This window comes from Daucus carota, chromosome 4 (genome assembly GCF_001625215.2).
Source record: "Daucus carota subsp. sativus chromosome 4, DH1 v3.0, whole genome shotgun sequence".
NCBI classification, from domain to species: domain Eukaryota; kingdom Viridiplantae; phylum Streptophyta; class Magnoliopsida; order Apiales; family Apiaceae; genus Daucus; species Daucus carota.
The window spans coordinates 9,490,415-9,517,683 of record NC_030384.2 but is presented as its reverse complement, the minus strand read 5'-3'; the positions used below and the strand labels follow the sequence as shown (position 1 = coordinate 9,517,683).

General features: G+C 37.3%; 1 protein-coding gene across 1 annotated transcript; it reads right to left on the bottom strand.

Annotated features, from left to right (window-relative positions):
* Positions 1-19,584: 19,584 nt before the first annotated feature.
* Positions 19,585-20,835, bottom strand: LOC108203376 (uncharacterized). Its single transcript, XM_017372283.1, has 5 exons — positions 20,742-20,835; positions 20,588-20,660; positions 20,397-20,451; positions 20,023-20,349; positions 19,585-19,959 (listed from the first exon to the last, which is right to left on the bottom strand). The coding sequence occupies exons 1-5, from the start codon at positions 20,833-20,835 to the stop codon at positions 19,585-19,587; spliced, it is 924 nt and encodes a 307-aa protein (XP_017227772.1).
* Between the last annotated feature and the right edge of the window lie 6,434 nt (positions 20,836-27,269).

Below are 27,269 nucleotides of genomic sequence, written 5' to 3'. Positions count from 1 at the left end.
ACTGCATATATACTTTTAGAAAACATGCTAAACACCAACTACTCCTGAAGTTCAAGTGTAGGAAAGACAACTTAGCTAAAAAATCTCTATTTTTGGATTTTTCTAATTTTTTATTTTTTAGGGTTTTCATTTTTTAAGAATTACACTAAAGCTCTCCCCATACCTAAATCATGCATTGTCCTCAATGTATGCAAAAGAGAGAATTGAAATGAGAGAGTAAAGAGGAAAAATACCTGAATAGGAGATGAAGGGGATTTTTATTAACTACTGAAGCAATTTACACGAACCACACACTTACACATTTCCTTCCCCATACCTGAACTTCACGAGGGAAGGTTCGAAGATGGAAGCAAATCAGCCAATTCCGAAAGGGAAGATGGGTTGTAGCTTCGAGAAAGATTCAAAATGTGTTCGAAAATTTTTAGGCACAAAAACTTTCTCTAGCACATGACCATCGTTTACCCCTATAGGACAAGTATCACTAATGTTCTCCCTAAACCAACTTAATGCTTCTTTATTATCAAGCAAATTAGAGACTATGCAATTTTGGTCATAGGATAAATCACTAGGAATGACATAGGAAACGTTGTCATCTTTTCCCAAGGCGCTATGCGAATGATGGAACAATGAGTCAAATGTCGATGGTTCACCTACATGACTCTCAAAATCGGGCCTAAGGTGAACACTAACCACCTCGGGTGGAGTTTCCCATTTTGAACAAATGTCGTTCAATTCTCCTAACTCCTCCGAGGTCAACTCTTTCAAAGACTCGTGATACTCCCTATTATTCTCGTGGTTGACTTTGAACTCCTCGTTGAGAAGCGACTCAATCTCACTATCCTCGAAACTAGACCATGTGACAAACTTGTTGACCACATTGACCCTTATAGGTTGTTCATAAAGCTCATTGGGTTCTTTTCCTACATTGAAAATGTTTAAATCAATGGTCATGTTCCCAAAAGTGAGTTTCATCGAACCATTCCTACAATTGATCACATTGGATGTAGCGAGAAAAGGTCGTCCTAAAATGATAGGAATTTGGTTCTTAGGATTCGAAACGGGTTGAGTCTCGAGAACAACAAAGTCAACGGGAAAGATAAAATCACCGATTTTTATCAACACGTCCTCAATAATCCCCTTTGGCATTTTAATAGAGCGATCGGCAAGTTGAAGGGTCATATTGGTGGTCTTGAGATCCCCTAATCCTAGGGCTTGGTAGACCGAGAATGGAAGAAGATTCACACTCGCTCTTAAATCAAGTAAAGCTTTATCCACGAAAGTATTACCTATGACACAAGAAGTTGTAGGACAACCGGGGTCCTTATATTTCACGGGAATTTGATTCGAGAGAATCGAGCTTACTTGCGAGGTTAAAAAGGCTTTCTTAGGAACATGGGTGGTTCGCTTATGGGTACACAAATCTTTTAGACACTTAGCATAAGAAGGAACTTGTTGAATGGCATCTAAAAGAGGAATGTTTATCTTGACTTGTTTGAAAACCTCTAAGATTTGTTCCATTTGGGTCGATTGTTTAGGGCGAATGAGTCTTTGTGGGTAAGGAACCCTTGGCTTGTAAACTTCTTCGTTGGGCTTTTGAGAAATGGGCCCCGGACTACGTTCACTCATGGACTCACGGATTCTAGAACATTCGGGCTTATCATGATTAGTGCTAGACAAAGAAGGATTTGATTTAGGAATCGACTCCTCATTTTCTTTCACGTGCTCACCTACTTTGTTATCTGCTTGATTTCCCGACCTTAGAGAGATGATTGCATTAACATTCTCGTGAGGTCTTTGATTGAGAGGAAACTTAGGATTGACCTCGGGTTGACTTGGGAATTTGTTTTTCTCGCGCTCACACAACGTGCTAGCTAATTGACTCAATTGGGCTTTTAACTTAGACACGGCTTGCACATTAGAATGCAAAATTTTCCTATCTTGGGTTAGGGTTTGCATGAAGGTTTGTTGAGATTGGGTCAAATTAGTTTGCGATTTAACTAAGGCCTCAATGCTTTTCTCTAAGGAGTTAAGTCTCTTATCCGAATCACTAAACCCGAGAGGATTTAACGGAGCTTGACTCGGGTTTTGATAATTAGCAAAAGGATTGGGATTGGGCCTTTGAAAATTTGGTTGTGGATTTTGAAAATGTTGACCTTGGGTCCACGAGAAATTTGGGTGATTTCTCTAACCCGGATTGTACGTGGATGCAAATGGGTCATTCCTAGGGTTTTGAAACATCGCATGTACTTGTTCAAGTTCGTGCGAGGGTTGGGTTGCGGGATTGTAATTCGGGTATGTTGACATTTGTGGGGGAGATTTACTAGTTTCTAAATCTTCGATTCTCTTAGTTAGGGTAGCTAATTTGGCATCGGTTGCCACATTGTTTCCTATCGAGTGCAAACCCCTAGAGCTAGATGACTCGATCGATTTTTTAGGTTCCCTCGTTGACTCCCACAACATAGTCTTTTCCGCTAAATCTTCGAAAAATTCCCCCCCTTGGTCTTCATCTTTCTCCATGAATTTACCTTGGCACATAGACTCTAATAACGCAGTAGTTTGACTATCTAAGGCCTCGTAAACTATTTTGCAAAGTCTCCATTTTTCTATTCCGTGGTGGGGGCATTGTGATAGGAGATTTTTAAAACGATCAAAGAATTTCCAAAAGGACTCATTTTCCCTTTGATGAAATTGATTTATTTCATTTGTAATTCGAGTAGTCTTATGATTTGGAAAATACTTTTTAAGAAAAACCACCACAAACCCCTCCCACGTGGAAATAGAATTAACGGGAAGACTATATAACCATTTTTTCGCATTCTCTTTAAGCGCAAAATTAATGAGCCTAAGTCTAATCGAATCTTCCGTTAATTGGTGGAGCTTTTGGAGGGAACAAACTTCCTCGAATTCTTGGATGAAAAGATAAGGATCCTCACCCTCACTCCCGGTAAATTTAGGTAACATGCTAATATGATGAGCTTTGATTTCAAAATTGTTCCCATTTACCGGAGGAAGGGTGATGCATGAAGGTTGACTTGAACAAGATGGGTAACAACGATCTTTGAGTGAAAGGACCATGTTAACTATCGGTTCTTGAACTTCTAGGGTTTCGGAATCCGAAGAGGACGAGGGAATCTCGATTATAGGTCTTACTGATCTAGATGACTCGTTCCTAACCCAAGTAGTTCGCATAAACTAGATAGTAAACACGTAGCAAATAAGTGCTAAAAATTAAAACACACAAAAGAAAGGGTGTTAAAGTGAAAGAAAAACCTAATTCTATGGTTCCCTAATAAAAAAAAAAGTAGACCTTGCTCCTAACCATAGGGACCACCAAAAATTCGATAAATCAATTACTATTCGGACCGATTTGGCCAGTGATTAGTCCATATTTTTGCATATTTAAGTGCCTATTTTTTGTTTATTTTCGTAGTATTAATCGCTTATTTATTTTATTTCAGGAAATTGTAGAGAAATAAAGAAAGAAGAGAAAATGCAAGAAAAAGAAGAAAAGGGAAAAGAAAAGAAGAAAAAAAAGAGTTGGCAACTAAGGGACACATGGAGGGCCACAATCTTCCCAACACACAAGGCACATGGATGGTCAAGATTGAGCCACCCTACCCCTAAACCCTAATTCTTTAGTTATAAATACCCCCTTCTCTTTACTTGTAATCACCAACCTAGCAACCTAGCCACCTACTCTCCTTTTCAACCTAGTCATTTCTATAGTTGGTATCTTAGATAGATTTACATTTTGCTAGCCCCAATTTCCTTTCCAAGCTTGTATACACTTTTTAATTTCTATGCAAATCTCTTTTAGTTTAATCTTGTATTGTCTTCTTAATTTATTTTCTCCAAGTTGTATGATTCTTTTAAAGTACCACCACATGCTTTTTAAGCTTTTGGGAAATGAAGAATCATTGAGCTTGTGATTAGTGTAGATTTGTTATCTTTTGTGATAATTAATTAAATCCTAGCACAAAATTAATTTGTGTTAGGGTTTAAATTTTAAATCCCCAAATCATTTCAGTTTTTAGACTTAACGATTAAATTGCAAAAGTAGTATATAAGAATTGTTAAAAAATTAGTGTTAAAAACATTCGTTGCTGGCCATTTTCGTTGATACACATGCTCTGTTTTGTTAAGTTAGTTTTTCATAACCCAGTTCCCCTGTTTCACTTTTCTTTCGCCAAGTCGCTTGTTTTCTGGGTTCACCAAGTCTGTTGAATATATATGATTCTTGCTGAGTTTTTATTGATATTGTAACCAGTTTCTATGTCTGAGTTGATCTCCATCGAGTCGTTGTTTGGGTCATTTAGTTTCGTTTGGGTTTCGAAGTTTTTGTATCCGCATAGCTGTGTTCTGTAGTTTAGTCGAGTTTTGTCTTTGCTTCTATGTCGAGTTCCGAGTCAGGTTTGTACTGAGTCATTACCGAGTTTTACTGGTCCGAGTCTGCTGCGTTCTTTTAGTGTTTATTGAGTCCATTGTCTAGTCACTGAGTCTGGGTTTAGTTTTTGTTTGTGTTGTGTTTTCGTTGCCGAGTCTCTTCCGAGTCAATGCAGCCGAGTTTCGAGTTTGAGATTCTGTATGTTTCTGCTGGGTTTTGTCTTTGGGGTTTGTCTCGAGTCATAGCTGGGTTCGTTGCTTTTGCTGAGATACTGAGTTGCTTTGGCTGATCTTTTCGAGTCAAGTTCTGAGTTCACTGCTGCGTTTTAGTCACTAGCTGCTAGTATGGGTTTTGTCTTCTTCGTCTCTGTTTGTGCTGTGTCATTCAGTCCTGCTAGCGAATAGATTGTTGTTCTTTGTGCATTTTGTAGCCGAGTCTGTTAGTTCGTCCGAGTTGTGGCTGAGTTTACGAGTCAGGATTCTGCCGAGTTCGAGTTAGTTAAGTACAGCTTTTCTGTTGATCGAGTAGCCAGAATTTCTGAGTTGTGTGGCTGCGTTTTCTGTTGTTTCGTGGTTTGCTGAGTTAGTAGTGAGTAGCGAGTTCGTGATGTTCCTGGTCATTAGCTGGGTTTTTAATTCGTTAAGTTTGTTTTTGAGTCACGAGTTATAGTCCATGACTGCTGTAGTTTCTCTTTTATTATATATATATATTTCTTTGCTTTTGTTTTGAGTTTTGTTTGGGTGTGGAAGTTTAAATTTCTTTTGATTAATCAAATCGCAGAGTAAAAGTTGTTTTTGTTTGTTTCTTTTGTAGAATGGGATTTGGTGTAATACTGTTATTAAGTCATATTCATTCTGTGTAAACGAGTAGCATAGTGTGTTATTCTTGAGTTAGTTTTTAGTTTTGCATGCTATTTTGATTTAACTAAGTGATTAGTAATTCTGTTAATTAATTTTGCTTTTAAATTTGGAAATTTTAAATTTTAATTTTAGAAAAGAAAAAAAATCTTTTTCGATATATTGTTCTAATTCGCCTAGGTTAGATTTAAAGGTTAGCGAAAAATAATTTAATCCCTGTGGAACGAATCATAAATATTAAAACGGTGATCGTGCGCTTGCGATTTTAAAGGTAATATTTCTAGCACATCAAGTTTTTGGCGCCGCTGCCGGGGATTAAAATTAATTTTTCGCTCCTTTATTTTTAATCTTTCGGATTAGCTTGTTTTCTCACTAATTTTTTGTTCTTTATTTCGAGGAGGAATAGTCGGGATTCATGGAGTAAAGTGAACAAATTTTGCTCGGATTTGGAAGCTTGCTTTGGTATCTCGTATCTCTCCACTTTTTTCGTTTCTATTTAGAAAATCACAAAAAAATTGAAAAAAAAAAAACACAAACAAATTAAAAATTTAAAATCCAAAAATAGTAGTTAGAATTAAATATGTGTTGCATCATGCATTTTTACACTTAGGGCACATCATTTAGATTTTAATTTTTGTTTTTAAATTTTCGTACCTTTAATTGTGGTGATCGCTGGAGGACCCAAAGGTACGTTAATTTTCTTTCTTTCTCTATATTAGGACACGTAGTTTAAGCATCCATAGTTGTTTATCGCTTTAATTATCTCATTGTGTGAGCATCATTTTAAATAAATCTTAAGGGCAAAACCCACTCATAAGATAAGGGGGGAGATTTCATCACTCTTTCCTTGGCCCACAACGACTTAATTCTTCATTTTGCATTCCCTAGCCTTTTAATAAAATTGAAGTAGACGTTAGCCCCTAGGATTTCGCGCTCAACTAGGAAGGTACCTAAAAGACGAGGTAATCTTTAATTATTCCGACTCTTCGGTGTCTTGGACAAGCGAAAGCTTACCTGGCCGATTAAGGTTTGGTGTCTAAGCGCGGAGATTGGCCTCTTGGCAATGCCTGCTCCAAACTGGCCAGACCGGTCCGAATAATTTTGGATTTATCGAGTTTTTGGTGGTCCTTAACGTTAGGAGCAAGGTCTAGTTCATTTTTATTAGGGAACCCTAGAATTAAGTTTTTTCTTTCACTTTTACACCCTTTCTTTTGTTTGTTTTATTTCTTCGTACTTATTTGCTACGTGTTTACTATCTAGTTTATGCGAACTACTTGGGTTAGGAGCAAATCGTCTAGATTAATTAGACCGATCATCGAAATTCCTTCTTCATCCTCTTCGGACTCCGAACCCATAGAAGCTAGCGAACCGATAGTAAACATGGCGTTGTCTCTTAAAGACCGCTGTTACCCGTCCCGTTCCGCTCAACCTTCGTGCATCACCCTTCCTCCCGTTAATGGGAATAATTTCGAAATCAAGGCACATCACATTAGTATGTTGCCTAAATTTTTAGGGAGTGAAGGTGAGGATCCCTATCTTTTTATCCAAGAATTTGAGGAGGTTTGCGGTTTGCAAAAACTCCAACAATTGAGCGAAGACTCCATTCGGCTTAGACTAATCAACTTTGCTTTAAAGGAAAATGCAAAAAAATGGTTGTATAGTCTTCCCGTCAATTCTATTTCCACTTGGGAGGGATTTGTGGTAATGTTTCTTAAAAAGTATTTTCCAAACCATAAAACGACTCGAATTACAAATGAAATAAATCAATTCCATCAAAGGGAAAATGAGTCTTTTTGGAAATTCTTTGATCGTTTCAAAAATCTTTTATCACAATGCCCCCACCATGGAATAGAGAAATGGAGACTTTGTAAGATTGTTTACGAGGCCTTAGATAATCAAACCACCGCTTTGTTAGAATCTATGTGCCAAGGCAAATTCATGGAGAAGGATGAGGACCAAGGATGGGAATTTTTCGAGGATTTAGCCAAAAAAACAATGTTGTGGGAGTCTACTAGGGAACCTAAAAAATCGATCGAGTCGTCTAGCTCTAGGGGTTTGCACTCAATAGGAAACAATGTGGCAACCGATGCCAAATTAGCAACCCTTACTAAGAGACTCGAAGCTTTAGAGTCTCATAGTGGCCCATCATCTTTGCCTATGTTCCCGAACTATAATGCTCCCCATCCCGAGATTCAACAATCTCACGAGTTTGAGCAAGTGAACGCGATGTTCCACCCAAAGCCTAGAAATGACCCTTTTGCACCAACGTACAACCCCGGGTGGAAGAATCACCCGAATTTCTCGTGGAACCAAGGTCAAAACTTTCAAACTCCACAACCCAATTTCCAAAGGCCTAATCCTAACTCTTTTCCGAATTATCAAAACCCGAGTCAAGCTCCGTTGAATCCTCCCGGTTTTAATGATTCGGATAAGAGACTCAATTCCTTAGAAAAGAGCATAGAGGCCTTAGTGAAATCGCAAACTAACTTGACCCAATCCCAACAAACTTTCATGCAAACTTTAACTCAAGATAGACAACTTTTGCATTCTAATGTGCAAGCCGTCTCTAAGTTAGAGTCCCAATTGAGTCAATTAGCGAGCACATTGTGTGAGCGAGAAAAGAACAAGTTCCCAAGTCAACCGGAGCCGAACCCAAAATTTCCACTTAATCAAAGACCCCCGGATAATGTGCATTCGGTCATTTCTCTTAGGTCGGGTAAACAAGTTGATACCCAAGTTGGTGAGAACCTCGGTAAGAAAGGGGATTCGACTTCTAATCCAAGTCCACCCATTACTACCATTAATCATGACAAACCCGAGTGTTCAAAAGCCCGTGAGGAGTCGAGTGACCCAAACCCGGAACCCGAGTTGCAAAGTGAAGTAGTCTATAAACCGAGAGTCCCTTACCCACAAAGACTTATTTCACCGAAGCAATCGGCTCAAATGGAGAAGATTTTGGAAGTGTTTAAGCAAGTCAAGGTCAACATACCCCTTTTAGATGCAATTCAACAAATTCCGTCATATGCTAAGTGTCTTAAGGAGTTATGTACCCATAAGAGAACCAACCATGTCCCTAAGAAAGCTTTCCTTACATCTCACATTAGTTCGATTCTCTCAAACCAAATTCCCGTGAAATACAAGGACCCCGGTTGTCCTACAATTTCATGTGTCATAGGAGAAACTTTTGTGGATAAGGCGTTACTTGATTTAGGGGCTAGTGTTAATCTCCTTCCATATTCTGTCTACCAAGCTTTAGGTTTAGGAGAGCTCCGCCAAACCAATGTCACACTTCAATTAGCCGATCGATCCGTGAAAATTCCTAAGGGAATGATCGAAGATGTGCTAATTAAGGTAGGTGACTTTGTTTTTCCTGTGGATTTTGTCGTCCTAGAGACCGAACCGGTTAGGAACCCGAAGAATCAAATTCCCATAATCCTAGGACGACCCTTTTTAGCTACATCCAACGCTTTGATTAATTGTAGGAACGGCTTAATGAAGCTAACATTTGGTAACATGACAATCGACCTCAACATATTTCATGTAGGGAAACAATCCGATGATTTCTATGATCAACCTATGGACGTTAATCTAATTGATGAAATAGTTGATCAAGATCTCATGAATCCCAAAGATGCCCTTGAATTTTGCTTAAAACATTTTGGAGAGGATTGGGATGTTTCCGACTACACACATGAGGTTAACCAAATGTTAGAATCCACCATTCCTACAACAAGTCAAGAGCGTGATGTTGAACCCGAGCATTTACCTTTACCAAAGAAAACCGTTGAGTCACAACCGCCGGAAGTAGAACTCAAACCTCTTCCCGACACTCTTAAGTATGCTTTTCTAGGCCCTAACGAGTCTTATCCCGTTATCATTGCCTCTAATTTGACTACGTCACAAGAGGAAGAACTTTTAGGAATCCTTAGAAAGCATAAGGGAGCCATAGGGTGGAGCATTTCGGACATTAAAGGAATTAGCCCGGCGATTGTCCAACATAGGATTCATTTGGTAGAAGATGCAAAGCCCGTGAGAGAACCTCAAAGGAGGTTGAATCCTCCCATGATGGAGGTAGTTAAGAAAGAAATTCTTAAGTGCTTAGACAATGGGATCATATATCCCATTTCCGATAGCAAGTGGGTGAGTCCCGTCCATGTAGTGCCTAAAAAGTCGGGCATTACTTTGGTGACCAATGACAACAATGAGCAAGTTCCAACCCGTGTTCAATCCGGTTGGAGAATGTGCATAGACTTTAGGAAGCTCAATGCCGTCACTAGGAAAGACCATTTTCCTTTGCCCTTCATCGATCAAATGCTAGAGAGGTTAGCGGGTCATGCGTTTTATTGCTTCTTAGATGGTTACTCGGGATATTTTCAAATCCCGATTGCACCCGAAGACCAAGAAAAGACCACTTTCACTTGCCCTTTTGGAACCTTCGCGTATAGACGCTTAGCTTTCGGCCTAACCACGGGCCCATCCACGTTCCAAAGGTGTATGACTAGCATCTTCTCGGAAATGATAGGTGACTTTCTAGAAGTCTTCATAGATGACTTTTCCATCTTTGGTCCATCTTTTCACCAATGCCTTAACAATCTAGATCGAGTGTTGAAAAGATGTGAGGAAACGGATCTAGTATTAAATTGGGAGAAATGTCATTTCATGGTTAAGGAGGGAATCGTTCTAGGGCTTAAATTTCTGAAAAAGGGATCGAAGTAGACAAGGCTAAGATCGACCTAATAGCTAATCTCCCACCCCCCAAGTCCGTTAAGGAAATTCGTTCTTTCCTTGGACATGCGGGATTTTATCGTAGATTCATTCAAGATTTTAGCAAAAAGGCCCGACCTTTGACCAACCTTCTAGCTAAGGATGTCAAATTCGAATTCACAAGCGAGTGCGTTCATTCCTTCGAAGACCTTAAGAGAGAATTGACTTCGGCCCCGATCATGAAGTCTCCCGATTGGAGTCAACCTTTTGAGCTCATGTGTGACGCATCCGATTATGCGATAGGAGCGGTTTTAGGACAACGAATAGATAAGAGGCCTCATGTCATTTACTACGCTAGTAAGACCTTAAATGATGCCCAACTCAATTACTCTACCACCGAGAAGGAGCTTCTAGCCGTAGTCTTTGCCTTAGAAAAATTTCGCTCTTATCTTATCGGGTCCAAAATCATTGTTTACACCGACCATGCCGCTCTTAAGTACCTTTTTTCTAAAAAAGACTCAAAAGCCCGCTTAATTAGATGGGTTTTGTTGCTCCAAGAGTTTGACTTAGAGATTAGGGATAAGAAAGGTTGTGAGAATGTTGTCGCCGATCACCTTTCTCGATTAGTGGTTGAATCCACTAACGACTTGCCCTTAAGCGAATCCTTTCCCGATGAACACCTTCTCTCAGTTTCCACTCTCCCTTGGTTCGCCGACATAGTCAATTACCTAGCGACCGGTGACATTCCCTCGACATGGTCCAAAAATGATAAAGCCAAGTTCTTTTCTCAAGTGAAACATTTCTTTTGGGACGACCCATATCTCTTTAAGCATTGTCCCGACCAAATCATTAGGAGGTGTGTCCCAAATAGTGAGTTTCATAGCATCCTCTCGTTTTGTCACGATCAAGCATGTGGAGGTCATTTTAGTGCGAAAAAGACCGCCGCTAAAATCCTCCAATGCGGTTTTTACTGGCCTAGTTTGTTTAAGGATGCCGCCGAGTATTGTTCCGCTTGTAGTAGGTGTCAACATCTAGGAAGAATCACTAGGAGGAACATGATGCCTATGAGCCCAATCCTTGTTATAGAGCTCTTTGATGTATGGGGCATAGATTTCATGGGCCCATTTCCTAGTTCGTTTGGCCACCTTTACATCCTTCTCGCGGTAGATTACGTTTCTAAGTGGGTAGAAGCCATCCCGACTCGGTCCAATGACAACAAAGTTGTCCTTAGATTCCTTAAAGAGAATATCTTTTCTCGATTTGGAACGCCTAGGGCTATCATTAGTGACCAAGGGACGCATTTTAAGAATCGTCAATTCGAGTCACTTCTTAAGAAGTACTCCATCACTCATAGGCTTGCTACCCCTTATCATCCTCAAACTAGTGGCCAAGTAGAGGTCTCAAACCGGCAAATTAAGCAAATCTTAGAAAAGACGGTCAACTCGAATAGGAAAGATTGGTCCACCAAGTTGATAGATGCCTTATGGGCCTATCGGACCGCCTTTAAGACCGTCTTAGGAATGTCTCCTTATCGACTCGTGTATGGCAAAGCTTGCCATTTGCCGGTTGAGCTAGAGCATAGGGCCATGTGGGCCATTAGAGAATTGAACTTCAACTTACCCACCGCCGGTAGTCATCGGAAGTTACAATTGACCGAGTTAGACGAACTTAGAAATGATGCCTACGAAAATGCTAAAATTTACAAAGAGAGAACTAAGGCCTTCCATGATAAGACCATCTTGAGAAAATCCTTTTCTCCCGGCCAAAAAGTTCTTCTCTACAATTCTAGGCTTCATTTGTTTCCCGGTAAGTTGCGTTCTAGATGGGACGGTCCTTACATTGTTCAAGTTGTGTTTCCTCACGGTGCTATTGAAATTCAGGATCCTAAAAATGGTAATGTTTTTAAAGTTAATGGTCAACGCCTTAAACCATTTTTAGAATTGCCTGTTGATTCGGAGGAAGAGGTCATCCACCTCATCGACCCTTGATCATGTAAGTTGCTTCAGTAGTTAATAAAAATCCCCCTCATCTCCTATTCAGGTATTTTTCCTCTTTACTCTCTAATTTCAATTCTCTTTTTTTGCATACATTGAGGACAATGCATGATTTAGGTATGGGGAGGGCTTTAGTGTAATTCTTAAAAAATGAAAATCCCTAAAAATAAAAAAATTAGAAAATCCAAAAATAGAGATTCTTTTAGCTAAGTTGTCTTTCCCTCACTCGAACTTTAGGAGTAGTTGGTGTTTAGCATGTTTTCGAAAACTATATATATGTAGTGTCTTTTAGATAATTTGAACGTAGTTGAGTAAGGTTGTCTTTTGAAGCTTGTATCGACCGATTTGTACTTTAAATTCCAAGATGGCACACACTTTTGCACGAGACCTTTGATGGAGAGATTGTCTAGTGATATTATTCGATACCTGAGAGAGAACCCACATGTTGAAACAATGTCGAATCGAACCTTTGCGAATAAAAAAAAGAAAAGAAAGAAAAGAAAAAAAGAGATAAAAAAAAAAGAGAGAAGGAATAACTACTTCAATACCCATTATTCTTTATAGATAAAATCTTTAGATAAATGGGCAAAAGTAGATTGGCTAGTCTCGTTTTGTGGCCTTTGTTACTCGAGCAATTAAGTCCGTCGGGGGATTTCAAAACCTAGTGCCCTAAGACCGTTTGGTTTGGGAGTCACTGACCCAAAGCTAACTACATGGGTAACATTGTTTGCCTAAGAAAATGGACAAAATAAAGTCAATGCAAAAAAACAAAAAAAGGAAAAAAAGAAAAAGAAAAAAAGAAGAAGAATAAGAGTTTGTGAAGTTTGGCTAGATATTTGTTTCGATAGAGATTGGGTCAGTTCGATATTGGTTGAAAAAGAGAAAATGTTCTTAGACGATTAGGATCCATCAAAGGCCTTAAATTACTTACACTCCTTGGATTTCTAGTAAATTTTTGTGTCGATGCAAGTAGATTAGAGACAACTGTATCTTGATTATTAGTAGATGAGTCTTTAAGTCGTATTTTCCTTAAAAATGCTTTTTGTTAACACCAACGAAATTAGAGTAGAGTCGAGTAGACACTTGCTAGAATGTCTCGAAGATTTTATGGGTATATCTTCTGTAAACCCTTAGGAGACAAAACTCCTCTTGTAGAGATCGTCTACGAGTTTAACGGGTTGGTGAACCTAAAATCACCCGTCACGCCTACGAAAAGGAGCCTAGGAATCGCATCTAGTTTTCTTAGTTTATTTTCTTTTCTTTTGATTTTTACTCGAGGACGAGCAAAAGATAGGTATGGGGAAGTTTGATTAGTCCATATTTTTGCATATTTAAGTGCCTATTTTTTGTTTATTTTCGTAGTATTAATCGCTTATTTATTTTATTTCAGGAAATTGTAGAGAAATAAAGAAAGAAGAGAAAATGCAAGAAAAAGAAGAAAAGGGAAAAGAAAAGAAGAAAAAAAAGAGTTGGCAACTAAGGGACACATGGAGGGCCACAATCTTCCCAACACACAAGGCACATGGATGGTCAAGATTGAGCCACCCTACCCCTAAACCCTAATTCTTTAGTTATAAATACCCCCTTCTCTTTACTTGTAATCACCAACCTAGCAACCTAGCCACCTACTCTCCTTTTCAACCTAGTCATTTCTATAGTTAGTATCTTAGATAGATTTACATTTTGCTAGCCCCAATTTCCTTTCCAAGCTTGTATACACTTTTTAATTTCTATGCAAATCTCTTTTAGTTTAATCTTGTATTGTCTTCTTAATTTATTTTCTCCAAGTTGTATGATTCTTTTAAAGTACCACCACATGCTTTTTAAGCTTTTGGGAAATGAAGAATCATTGAGCTTGTGATTAGTGTAGATTTGTTATCTTTTGTGATAATTAATTAAATCCTAGAACAAAATTAATTTGTGTTAGGGTTTAAATTTTAATTAAATCCCCAAATCATTTCAGTTTTTAGACTTAACGATTAAATTGCAAAAGTAGTATATAAGAATTGTTAAAAAATTAGTGTTAAAAACATTCGTTGCTGGCCATTTTCGTTGATACACATGCTCTGTTTTGTTAAGTTAGTTTTTCATAACCCAGTTCCCCTGTTTCACTTTTCTTTCGCCAAGTCGCTTGTTTTCTGGGTTCACCAAGTCTGTTGAATATATATGATTCTTGCTGAGTTTTTATTGATATTGTAACCAGTTTCTAAGTCTGAGTTGATCTCCATCGAGTCGTTGTTTGGGTCATTTAGTTTCGTTTGGGTTTCGAAGTTTTTGTATCCGCATAGCTGTGTTCTGTAGTTTAGTCGAGTTTTGTCTTTGCTTCTATGTCGAGTTCCGAGTCAGGTTTGTACTGAGTCATTACCGAGTTTTACTGGTCCGAGTCTGCTGCGTTCTTTTAGTGTTTATTGAGTCCATTGTCTAGTCACTGAGTCTGGGTTTAGTTTTTGTTTGTGTTGTGTTTTCGTTGCCGAGTCTCTTCCGAGTCAATGCAGCCGAGTTTCGAGTTTGAGATTCTGTATGTTTCTGCTGGGTTTTGTCTTTGGGGTTTGTCTCGAGTCATAGCTGGGTTCGTTGCTTTTGCTGAGATACTGAGTTGCTTTGGCTGATCTTTTCGAGTCAAGTTCTGAGTTCACTGCTGCGTTTTAGTCACTAGCTGCTAGTATGGGTTTTGTCTTCTTCGTCTCTGTTTGTGCTGTGTCATTCAGTCCTGCTAGCGAATAGATTGTTGTTCTTTGTGCATTTTGTAGCCGAGTCTGTTAGTTCGTCCGAGTTGTGGCTGAGTTTACGAGTCAGGATTCTGCCGAGTTCGAGTTAGTTAAGTACAGCTTTTCTGTTGATCGAGTAGCCAGAATTTCTGAGTTGTGTGGCTGCGTTTTCTGTTGTTTCGTGGTTTGCTGAGTTAGTAGTGAGTAGCGAGTTCGTGATGTTCCTGGTCATTAGCTGGGTTTTTAATTCGTTAAGTTTGTTTTTGAGTCACGAGTTATAGTCCATGACTGCTGTAGTTTCTCTTTTATTTTATATATATATTTCTTTGCTTTTGTTTTGAGTTTTGTTTGGGTGTGGAAGTTTAAATTTCTTTTGATTAATCAAATCGCAGAGTAAAAGTTGTTTTTGTTTGTTTCTTTTGTAGAATGGGATTTGGTGTAATACTGTTATTAAGTCATATTCATTCTGTGTAAACGAGTAGCATAGTGTGTTATTCTTGAGTTAGTTTTTAGTTTTGCATGCTATTTTGATTTAACTAAGTGATTAGTAATTCTGTTAATTAATTTTGCTTTTAAATTTGGAAATTTTAAATTTTAATTTTAGAAAAGAAAAAAAATCTTTTTCGATATATTGTTCTAATTCGCCTAGGTTAGATTTAAAGGTTAGCGAAAAATAATTTAATCCCTGTGGAACGAATCATAAATATTAAAACGGTGATCGTGCGCTTGCGATTTTAAAGGTAATATTTCTAGCACATCAGCCAGTTTGGAGCAGGCATTGCCAAGAGGCCAATCTATGCGCTTAGACACCAAACCCTAATCGGCCAGGTAAGCTTTCGCTAGCCTTAGACACCGAAGAGTCGGAATAATTAAAGATTACCTCGTTCTTTAGGTACCTTCCTAATTGAGCGCGAAATCCTAAGGGCTAACATCTAATTCAATTTTATTAAAGGCTTGGGAAATGCAAAATGAAGAATTAAGTCGTTGTGGGCCAAGGAAAGAGTGATGAAATCCCTCCCCTTATCTTATGAATGGGTTTTGCCCTTAAGATTTATTTATATGATGCTCCACTCAACGAGATAATAAAAGCGGCTTAACACTACGTGATCTATCTAAAAAAATGAAGAAATTAACGTGCCTTGGGGTCCTCCAGCGATCACCACAATTATAGGTACGAAAATTTAAAAACAAAAAATTAAAATCTAGATGATGTGCTCCTAAGTGATTAAATGCATGATGCAACACATATTTATTTCTTTATAATATTTTTTGGATTTTAAATTTTAAATTTGTTTTTGATATTTTTTTAGTTTTAAGTTTTTTTGTGATTTTCTAAATAAAAAAATTGAAATATGAGAGAGATACAAGTTACCCAAGCAAAGCTTCCAATACTACAAGAATATTCTCCACTTATTCCAAGCTAGCTCATATTCCTCTAATTTCCTAAAATTCAACCAAAAAGAAGTGAGAGAATATAAAACAAACTAATCCGAAAAATTAAAAATTAAGGCGCGAAAATTAATTTTAGTCCCCGGCAGGGGCGCCAAAAACTTGATGTCCTCAAAATAAGATTTTGAAATTAATCGCAAGTGCACGATCCCGTTTTAGTAATATAAGATTCGTTCCAAGGACTAAATTTATTTTCGCGAAAACTTAATTTTTGATTTAATCGAATTAGACCAATTTAATCTTTAGAGAGGGATTTTTTAATTAAAAATTATAATCTAAAATCTAAATTACAACTTAAAACTAAATAAGCATAAATTAATATTGAAATTATTAATGATTAATTATTAATTAACTATCCATTAATTAATCTACGATACTCACACTAAACAGAGGGTACAAAAAGTGATATCAACATCCAGCAGGTTAATCGGCGAGAAAATAAACTGAAAAGAAAAAAAAATAAAAAAACAGAACAGAAAACCAATGAATCTGTTAAGTCACGCGTGAACGTAAATGAATATAAAATTAAACAAAAACAGAGTTGTGGCAGTAGCTGGTCAGCGAAGAAATGAAAAAAAAATGAATAATCGCTTATGTTTGAACTCTGCCGGAACCAATGGAGGTCGTCCGGAATAGCTTAAATCTCGTCGGAAAATTGATTTTACCGCAAAATCTAGTTATTCCAAATTTAACAAATAAAAGCCCACTAAACTCTAAATAAAATTCAACAATAAATTCTACACTAAATAGACCCTAAACTACCCATTTTTTACCAAAACAAGATCCAAATCAAGCCAAAACAAATCCAAATTATACCAAACTTTAAATCTAGCCTATATAAAATATAACTAACCAAAACTCATTAACCTCAACTCAAAATCAGAAACTAAAATTTACACCGAAAGGCACCTAAAAATATCAAAACCAAGAACAAGAAAAATACCAAATCATACCAAACTAACTCCAAATCAAACAAAAATTCAAAATTAGCTTATCTACCATGTATCTAACAAAACCGCATCAAACTACAAACCAAAATCAAAATAAAAAATACCAAACCATTAAACCCACTAGTAATATTGAGAATTAAAAGGGGCTCAATCTAAATACAAAAAAAAATGTAAGCTTAAAACATATAATAAAGGCTCTTTCAACCCACAAGTGGTTGGCATAAATGCCACTTTATCCACTTGTTGAAGGGAAAGTTGGTCATAGCCATAAATTTCAACAAAGCAAGGATGCAAGAGATAAGAAACTAAACTTGGACTTATATAAATGAAAAGTGTTTACAATATTTGAGAGATTACAATTTGAAAAAGAAAGTTATGCTAGATGTAGAAAATGATAAAATAGGCTACTAACAACTAGGTAAAAAATAGGGTAAACTAAGGTAGACTAATTTGGGTGGCTAATGAGAGAAAAGGATGTTTATATAGGCCTAGATTAGGGTTTTAGGGGTGGAAGGATCTTTGTGTCTTGATTTTCTTTTCATTTTCTTCTTCTTCTTCTTTTTCTTTTCTTTTTCTTCCTCTTTTTCCCTTCTTGCACCTTTTTGTTCCTTTTTCACTTGAATTCTCAATTTCTCTAAAAATTCCTGAAAACAAAACAATTAACTAATAAAAATACGAAAACAACCAATAAATAGGTAGTTAAAATGTGCAAAATAATGGACCTATCAAAATACCAGAAACTTTTTGCTATTTACAATTCATGTTTAATCCTTTGTCTTATCAGTTAGTTGAGTTATTCTCTCGATAATTTGCATGTTATGTTAACAAACAAATAAAGGGAGATTGAAAGGCATGTGTTTAGCCTATTTATAATTAAAGAGGTATCAACTCAACTATGATAAGAGAGCTAAGTAAATAGCAAGCACTATTGAAGGAATCCGTACGAAGAACGTCAAGTGATTTATTAAAATCATATGTCTGAAGAATGTCAGGATGCTGCTGCACACCATTGAAAGAAGTTCATTAATATGTTCAAGACTCAGTGTACAAATAATATTTTGTAGCACGTCCAGAAGTCCAGAAGGTATAAAGTTTTAATACTTTATTTATTCAGAAGATTCCATACTATTTCTACTTATGAAGAAGAACTACAAAGACAAAGACTCGACGAACATCTCAAATGTTTAATTGATAAAGAATATTTGATTCAGCTAGATACAAATGAACCAGACAGTACATTTGTGTGTCAGCTACTCAGATTAAATATTCTACATCAACAATAGGTGGTCGTTCAATCAAGACAAAGAATCAGATCTTTTAAAGGAAGTCAAAAGACCTGCTGCTGAAGAAATGCTCAGTATAATTATTCAATTAATTAATTCACATCTCAAAATAATTATATAAGTTATGTAATTTATTTATTAAATTAATTCACACTCGAATTAATTTATTTTATAAATTTATATAATTAATATAATTAAGTGGATAATTATTGGATTAATTATATTAAGAAAATACAAAGTTATATTATTTTTGGGCAAAGTATGACAATCCTTTAGATTGTCATACCGCACCATGACATATGCTTTAGTCAGGAGGCATGACAAACCATTTGGTTTGTCATACCGAATGATTAAGGCATGACAATGGTGATTGTCATACCGAAATCACAAGGTATTACAATCCTCTGGTTTGTCATGCCGCACTACCTTAGGGACCAAGCTTTGATTGTCATACCTTCTCTTTAGTTTGTCATACCGAATTTATAAGGTATGACAATGCTTCTGATTGTCATACCTTCCCACTTGTGCCATGATAATGCTTCTAATTGTCATACCTTTCCATATAAATGTCATAGGACTTCCTAGAGTTGTCATAGCTAGCTTTGTCATACTAGTTCAAGGTGTTGCCTATAAATATGGCTTCAACCTCTTCATTTGTTCTTGTTTAAAGCTTTGTAAACTTTCAAGTTGTTAGTAACTTGCTATTGTTATATCCACAGTTTTCTATGCTTTGATCACTCGGTTGTTTTAATCCGCTAAGTTAGAATACTTCCTGTCAAGTTCATTCTACGAACTAGTGGACATTAAAACGAACCATATTAATTATATAACGACTTAAAAATTGTTATATTAATTAATTTATGATTAACAAGTTATACTCCAATCAGATTATTCCGCCGCGATTATTTTGTGACGATTGTATTCAACCCCCCCCCCCCTTCTACAATCGTATCTGGACCTAACAATATTCAAATCAGGTTATTCCGCCGCGATTATTTTGTGACGATTGTATTCAACCCCCCCCCCCCTTCTGCAATCGTATCTGGACCTAACAATATTCAAATCAGATTATTCCGCCGCGATTATTTTGTGACGATTGTATTCAACCCCCCCCCCCCTTCTACAATCGTTTCAAAACATCATTATTTTTAAAATCATGTCTACGCAAACTTGGCATATTGATGGAATTCAGATATTCCACTAGGAAACCAGCTCCAAATTCACTATTCAACTGAGCATTTTCCGATAGAGAATCCTAGCTGAAATAAGCGTGGACGACTCCAAGTAACTGATCAAGTATGTATGAATTGACGTCATTGACAATGGCATTGGTTGGAGTCAAGATTGATCTTTGCTTCAGAAACTCAGTATTTGAGATGTTTGAAGAAATATTCGGATAAATAACATCCACAATATCCTTGATCAGTTGTCCATAAGAATGAATAAGAAATTTATCCGGTATGACAACGTCGGGATCATTAATGGTATTGTCTGGATGCACAATCGGTAGACGACCATTTCTAACATCAAGAACCCACTGGCTGAAATCAGCGATCTCCTTCTTCTCCCGAGCAGTTTTACCAAGTGAAAGCCGCATATTCTTCTTGAGTAAAAAAACTTCAGCACGTTCCTAGAGAGGTGAGTTATTGAGAGAAGCATTCACAACCTGTGCACGGGATTCTTTAGGAATTACTGGAAGAATCTTCCTGTAATCACCGCCAAACATAATAGATATACCTCCGAAAGAGATGCCAGCCCTCGAAGGATATAACGAAGACATGACGTCTCTTAGACTGCGATCAACAGATTCAAAAGCATGGCGGTGTTGCATTGACGCTTCATCCCATATAATCAAACTTGTTTGCTTGATCAATTCAGCAAGTGGAGACCCGTGCTTGATACCGGCTATGGAATGACGGTCAATCTTCAAGGTTATATGGAATCTCGAATGAGCTGTTCTCCCACCAGGCAACAATGTAGCAGCAATACCCGATGATGCCACGGGCAGGACAATTAGTCCCTCGATGCGCAATCGACAACAAACAGTTTTCTAGAGGAATGTTTTGCCACATCCTCCACATCCATACATGAAGAATACACCTCCTCTTTTCTGATGAACGCTCTGAATAATTGAATCATAAGCGTTAAGCTGTTCTTTGTTTAAGTTCTTGTGCAATTTGTCGTGTTGATCTTACATGTAAGCTCTGTTGTAAGATAGTTCATCATTTATAAGCCTATTGTCCAAATCACGTGTGTACCTCTCATCTAGATAGAGAAGTGTGGAAAAGTCTCTCAAACTCTTTCCAACATCGTTGAGTAGTTTCTCAATCTCTAAAAAGAAAAAAATCACAAAAACCAATAAACATGAATACCATTGCTTTTCAAGTGTGCATGATAAAAATTTAGTGTTACCTGTTAACGTAAGGCTATATATCTCAGCCTTATCTAATTGTAGGTTCATATTATTTGCCATCTGACGCCTTGAGTAAAGAATATCATCGGACATTGATACCTGATGTTGTTCCTATAATCTCATGGGATCAGCAACCTGGTTATTTGATATTATGTGGACAAACAGTTCCCTGAGCTAGCATGGCATCACGTATGCTGCACTCTCGGACATGGCCACATGCCATTGTCGATCATCTTTCAGTAGGCCAAGGGTAGCACAGGCTTCCTTGAAAGTTTTATACACAACATCATTGACTGTTTTCAGAGATTTGAACGATGTGGCTCCTTTATTTTGCATCATCATCCGCAGGAAAAATGTCTACCTAGAAGAAGCATGAACATCGGATAGACGACCAAACATAGACCCCCTCTATCTTGGCTTCTAATTGCAGGCATCAGACAGATATTCCCCTCGATGTGCTTCTTCATCATCAAGCTCATCATCTGTACCAAAGAATTCAAATAAGTGTGAGATGTGGGGGGAATACCTAACACATCAGAGCAAACTCCGTGGGAAGTACAAACTACAATACCTGCAAGAATTGATTCATACACCTGATTTTGTGCAGTGAAATCGGTTAGAAAAGAATCCACGCCAGCTTCATTGAAATGCGACATCATATTCTTGCCGCCAAAAGTTGATGCATCTGTGGAAGAACGTGGGTGATCTCGTGCTGCATTCGCATGACCACCTGCATGTGAGGAGGGAATTAATAAGCATAATGCCAGCAAACAGTGTTACCTACATAGTTTTCAGAAAAAGACTAAACAGATTCACCGTTTCTTGAACGAAACCAGCCTGCAATGAGAAGTAGAAATACATGAGAAACAGATAACATTTTTTTAAAGCAAGCATATTATAAGATGAAAGATTTCAAACCGACTGGGAGGATTAATTCCAATCTGCTCTGGATCCGGGAAGGTCACATTGATGTAATGACGATCTTCCTTACGCCTAGCTGAGCTCGAGTTGTCTACAATGCAGGGATCAAGGGCAGTCTGATTGCTTTTCAAGGGAATGAGAGGAGGTGTTTGTACTCATCGATCTACAATGAATGCAAAAAAAATGTGCATTGCACAATAACTGGTCGTTTCAATTTGAAAGAATCCACTAATAATATATTGTTCAGAGGCACTGCACCACGATTATACGACTCAAGAAGCTTCTGTCGGGTAACCACAGAATCATGTGAGTCTCGAATCCTTATACTCGAAGCAGGTATATCAAATGCATGGCCCGGTTGGCTGATACCAACACCCGTCTTGATGAGTCTAGAAACAAGAGTCTCAACACTAATGCCTAGACATAAACAAATCATTAAGATATGGAATCATGTATGGATATAGAGCAAATTTGATGATGTAGGTCAAGTAAGGATCATGACCTGACAGGTTCACACTATCCAAACGCCTTTAAGATAGGGTGCGAACAGACTTGGTTGACAACATAGACTTGCCACCAAGATGGTTCTGAGACTATTCCAGGTTGTTGGATGAGCTTGACAGAGTTTGCTGCACTGGTGGCGTTAAGTGGCTTTGTGAATCACAGTTAGATCTTGTATGAAAAAAATGTGAGCGTTGTTCCAAAAATCTGCCCAGAGGTCTCCCTAACGTGTTCCCTATCAAGACATGAAATTAAACGGCTACTGTGCATGAAAGAAGGTCGAATCTTGTCAACAGAGGTACCGTGAACTAACCTGAAAACTCAGCGCCACTAATTCTCTTCCCTAAATGAGTAAGTAACGATGCCTCTTACGTGACTACACTTGAAATGCCTACAAACTACGATGGGAGCAATGTCAGTTAGATTAACAAATCAAATACAGTGCTTTCTCATAGACAGAATAGCATATTTGTAGCCTAAAAAACCTGAAGTTGGATTGCTGGCATAAGTCAAAGAGAACAACGGTGAATCAGTACACCCATATGTAGGGGGAGATTGTTTTGAAGACAATGTCTTACCAATATCAGAACCTATATATGAAACACCAAAGCAGGAAATAAAAAAATAATAATGTGGCATGAACATTACACAACCACCATGCGAGCGACACAACAATTATGGAACTACATCAAGTATCCACACCAAAAACTGAAGCTAAGAAACAATGAACCACAAAACATACATTATATCATGTTGGCAAAGCACGCAAACAAATAATACTTCTTATTCCTAAATTAGGATTTAAATTATCGGCTTGCATGTCATTGATGGTTGGTCGAACATAACGACGCTTCTCTGATAACAAAAAACAAACATATATCACTAACATAAGAGAAAGTTTCAGATGTTAAGTGTATAAGTATCAGTTATGCAATACCAGTATGTTTTGAGTTTGGAGATATAGGTCCCAAAGGAACCCGCTTACAACCTGAGGCACAATAATAATAAAATGTTAAGCACAACGCAGACGGGAATGATTCCAAGGAAGGAAGGAAGGACAACGCATGCTTACCAGTACCGCTTGAGGAAGGAAAACACGGTCCTCGATTAGTGGATTCATTACCTGCAAATCCCAGCCATGGCTAGGCAAAGGAAAACAACAAACTAGAAAGTGGATTCATGAACAATGGATGTCTGAAAACGTACCGGACATGTCGTATGCAGGTTAGATGTGCGCTGTGACCGATCTGAGAAGGAAGAAACACAAATGGCATGCTTGAAATCACGTCTCCAACAATCGTGGGCTTTCAAAATTCAAATCGCAGTGAAGATGACACAAACGCAAGCAAAATCAGAAAAATTGATGTAAAGTAGTTAGACCAACGATACGTTCATATTCAAAAATATATATTTTTGACCCTGAAAGGCATATGTTTAGCCGATTTGTATTTAAGAGTATCAACTCAACTTTGATAAGAAAGCAAGTAAATAGCAAGTACTGTTATCCGGAATCCGTACGAAGAACGTCAAATGATTTATTGAAGATTTTATGTCAAAAGAATTTCAGGATGCTGCTGCAAACCACTGGAAGAAGTTCATTAATATGATCAAGCCTCAGTGTACAAATAATCTTTTGTAGCATGTCCAGAAGATCAGAAGGTATAAAGTTTCAATACTTTATTTATTCAGAAGATTCCATTATTGTACAAATGAAGAAGAACTCAGAAGACGAAGAATCGACGAACAAGCCACAACTTAATTGTTTAAATGACAAGGAATATTTAATTGAGCTAGTTACAGATGAACCAGACAGTACATTTGTGTATCAGCTTATCAGATTAAATATTCTACGTCAAAAGAAGGTGGCCGTTCAATCAAGTCGAAGATCTTAATTGTTTATTGAAGACTGAAGACTCTACCGGAAGAAGAAAAGGGATAATTGATTATCTAATTATTTTATTCACTTCTCAAAATAATTATATAGGATGTGTAATTTATTTATTAAATTAATTATATCTCGAATTAATTTAATTTATGAATTTATGCATTTAATATAATTAAGTGGATATTAATTGGTTAATTAATTAAAGGAAATAAGGAATTGTCTTGTTGGATTACAAGGTAAGACAATCAACAAGGTAAGAAAATCCAAAGGATTGTCTTACCGTTTTATGACCCTTCCAACACAAGGAAAGACAATCTTTGAGATTGTCTTACCTTCCCTCAATTGTCTTGCCTCAAGTTCCTTCCAAGACAATCTTCAAGATTGTCTTGCCGAATGGCTTGTAAGACAATCTTGAAGATTGTCTTACCTTCCCTCAATTGTCTTACCTTCCCTTCTAGAATTGTCTTACCGTTTGGGATTGTCTTACTAGGCTATAGACAATCGTTCAGATTGTCTTGCCTTGTGTTTTCAGCAAGACAAAGTGCTTAATTGTCTTTGCCATCTTTGCATTGTCTTGCCTACCTTTGTCTTGCCTTGTTCTTGAGTTTTGCCTATAAATATGGCCTTCCCCCCTTCATTTGTTCTTGTTCAAAGTATTGTAAAGCTTTCAAGTTGTGCTAAACTTGCTATTCGTTAAATCCACAGTTTACTGTGCTTTGATCATTCGGTTGTTTTATTCCGCTAAGTTAGAATACTTCCTGTCAAATTTATTCTACGAACTAGTGGATATTGAAACGAACCATATTAATTATATAACGACTTTTACATTGTTATATTAATTAATTAAAATCTGATTAACAAGTTTATATCCAATCAGATTATTCCGCCGCGATTATTTTTAAGTGACGATTGTATTCAACCCCACCCCCTTCTACAATCGTTCCAGGACCTAACAATTGGCATCAGAGTGGTTGATACCATTTTACCGTATCAGATCCTATATAGACTCTGTAACGTCCAAATATTTTTTATTCGAATTAATTTTATTCCAAAAATAAATTTTGATTTAAAATATTTTTTCCTTTCAAAAATCCAAATCTCATCCAAACACTATTCACTTTAAATCCAAATATTTTTTAATTCGAATTAATTTTTATTCCGAAAATTAATTTTGATTTAAAAATCCAAATCTCATCCAAACACTATTCACTTCAAATCCTTAAACATGAGTACACAAAAGATTAGTAGCATTAAAATTCCACCGTTCAGCAAATAACACTTTGGCCTATGGAAGAGGCACATGTTATTATTCCTCCGCACTGCGAATAGAAAACACATCGGGATTCTGAACAAGGGTGTTCTACTCCGATGAAAGTCATATTAGCACACGAAGAAGATGGTGTGTTAATACCTCATCAGACTATTCCGAAAGAACTTCATGAGTACACAGATGAAGAGAGTGAACAGATGAACCTAGATGATGCTCTTCAACTGATCTTAGTTGAATCCCTAGATCCTGTCATGTACAATGCTGTTGTTAATTGTACGAACGCGAAGCAAATCTGGGACACTCTAGAAATCATTAACGAAGGCTCAGAAGAAGTTAATGAGAACAAGAAAGATATACTTATGGCTCAGTATGAACAGTTTGGTTCCGATCCCGGAGAAGGGATTTCAGAAGTATTTATCAGACTCGATAATCTGATTAATAACTTGAATCTGAATGGGAAATACTACGACAAGAAAGATGTCAACATGAAGTTTTTCTTAACCTGTCCTGAACATCTGGAAAACAGAATCACTGCTATCAGGGAAAGTAGAGATCTGAATAAGATTTCTCTGGAAAGACTCTACGGAGTTTTGAAAACTTATGAACTCGAGCAGGTTCAAAGTAAGCAGAGATATGGCTGGGTTAAAACACTGAACCATTCGAGAGCTCTAGTTGTTGAGTCACCTGTACCAGAAGAAAAGAAGGATGTTGTTGTTCCTTCTAAGACCAGTCAGGAATTTGTTGTACCTGAAATGGGTCAGACTGCTTCTTCCAGTGGTGACGAAGAATTCTATACAATGGAAGAACTAGAACAGTTAGAAGATCAATCTCTATCTGTTACATATTTGATGATGTCACAGGTATCTAACTTGTTTAGTGTGCAGAAGCAAATATCAGAGTTTAGCTAGAAATCAGAGTTTAACGACTGACAGCTGGATCAGAGTTTAAGCAATGATCAGAGTTTGCAGGCGGCTGATTTTCAGGAGCATATCTGATTAAATAAGGAAGATAAAGATCAAGAGAGATTGTACAGATCAGGACAACAGAAGGATAGCTACTGATTAGATTATTTTAGGAAGCAGATAATTATAAATCAATCAGTAGATATCATGTAACTGTGTATATAAACACAGCTTAGGGTTTACTCTAGATGAGTTATCAATTGAATATCATTCGTGTAACCTAGCAGCTCTTAGTGATAAGATATAAATCACTAAGAGATTATTTGTAAGCTACTGTGATTTGTGAATAAGAGTTTAGTTGAATTATTCTCTTATATTGGTGTTTTGTTTTTGATTGTGTTCACTATATTATCTTATATAGTGAGTTTATTCGGCCTAACAAGTGGTATCAGAGCGAGCTCTGTTGATATACCTACAGTGAGATCTTAATCACACAATCATGTCTGAGAAATCACAAACCAGTAGATATGAGTCACTTAGGGTTCCGATCCTTAAGGCATCTGAGTATCCTATCTGGAAGGTCAGAATGACTATGTTTTTGGAGTCTACAGATCCAGAATACCTGGACAGGATTTATGATGGTCCACACATGCCAACAAAGCTCTCTGTTGCAGTTGGAGATGAACCTCAGAAGATGATTCCCAAAGAGAAGAAAGACTATACTCCTGAGGACATCTTATCAATCAGTAAAGATGCAAAAGTAAAGCACTTGTTGCACAGTGCTCTTGATAATGCTATGTCAAATAGGGTGATTGGCTGCAAAACTGCAAAAGAAATATGGGATGCTTTGGAAGTCAGATGTCAGGGAACCAAAGCCATCAAGAAAAACAGAAGAACCATACTTACTCAAGAGTATGAACACTTTGATGCAAAGTCTGGTGAATCACTGACTGATCTTTATGACAGATTTGTCAAGCTGCTGAATGATCTGTCTCTAGTGGATAAAGAGTATGATTTAGAAGATTCAAATCTCAAATTTTTGCTTGCT

What these genes read in the sequence shown, in the direction of transcription:
- LOC108203376 (XM_017372283.1), bottom strand. Translation starts at nt 20,835, where the DNA reads ATGTCCGATGATATTCTTTACTCAAGGCGTCAGATGGCAAATAATATG. An exon ending in ATATAGCCTTACGTTAACAG is followed by an intron (nt 20,661 to 20,741) that starts GTAACACTAAAT and finishes TTTTCTTTTTAG; the next exon opens with AGATTGAGAAACTACTCAAC. An exon ending in GTATGGATGTGGAGGATGTG is followed by an intron (nt 20,350 to 20,396) that starts GCAAAACATTCC and finishes TTGCGCATCGAG; the next exon opens with GGACTAATTGTCCTGCCCGT.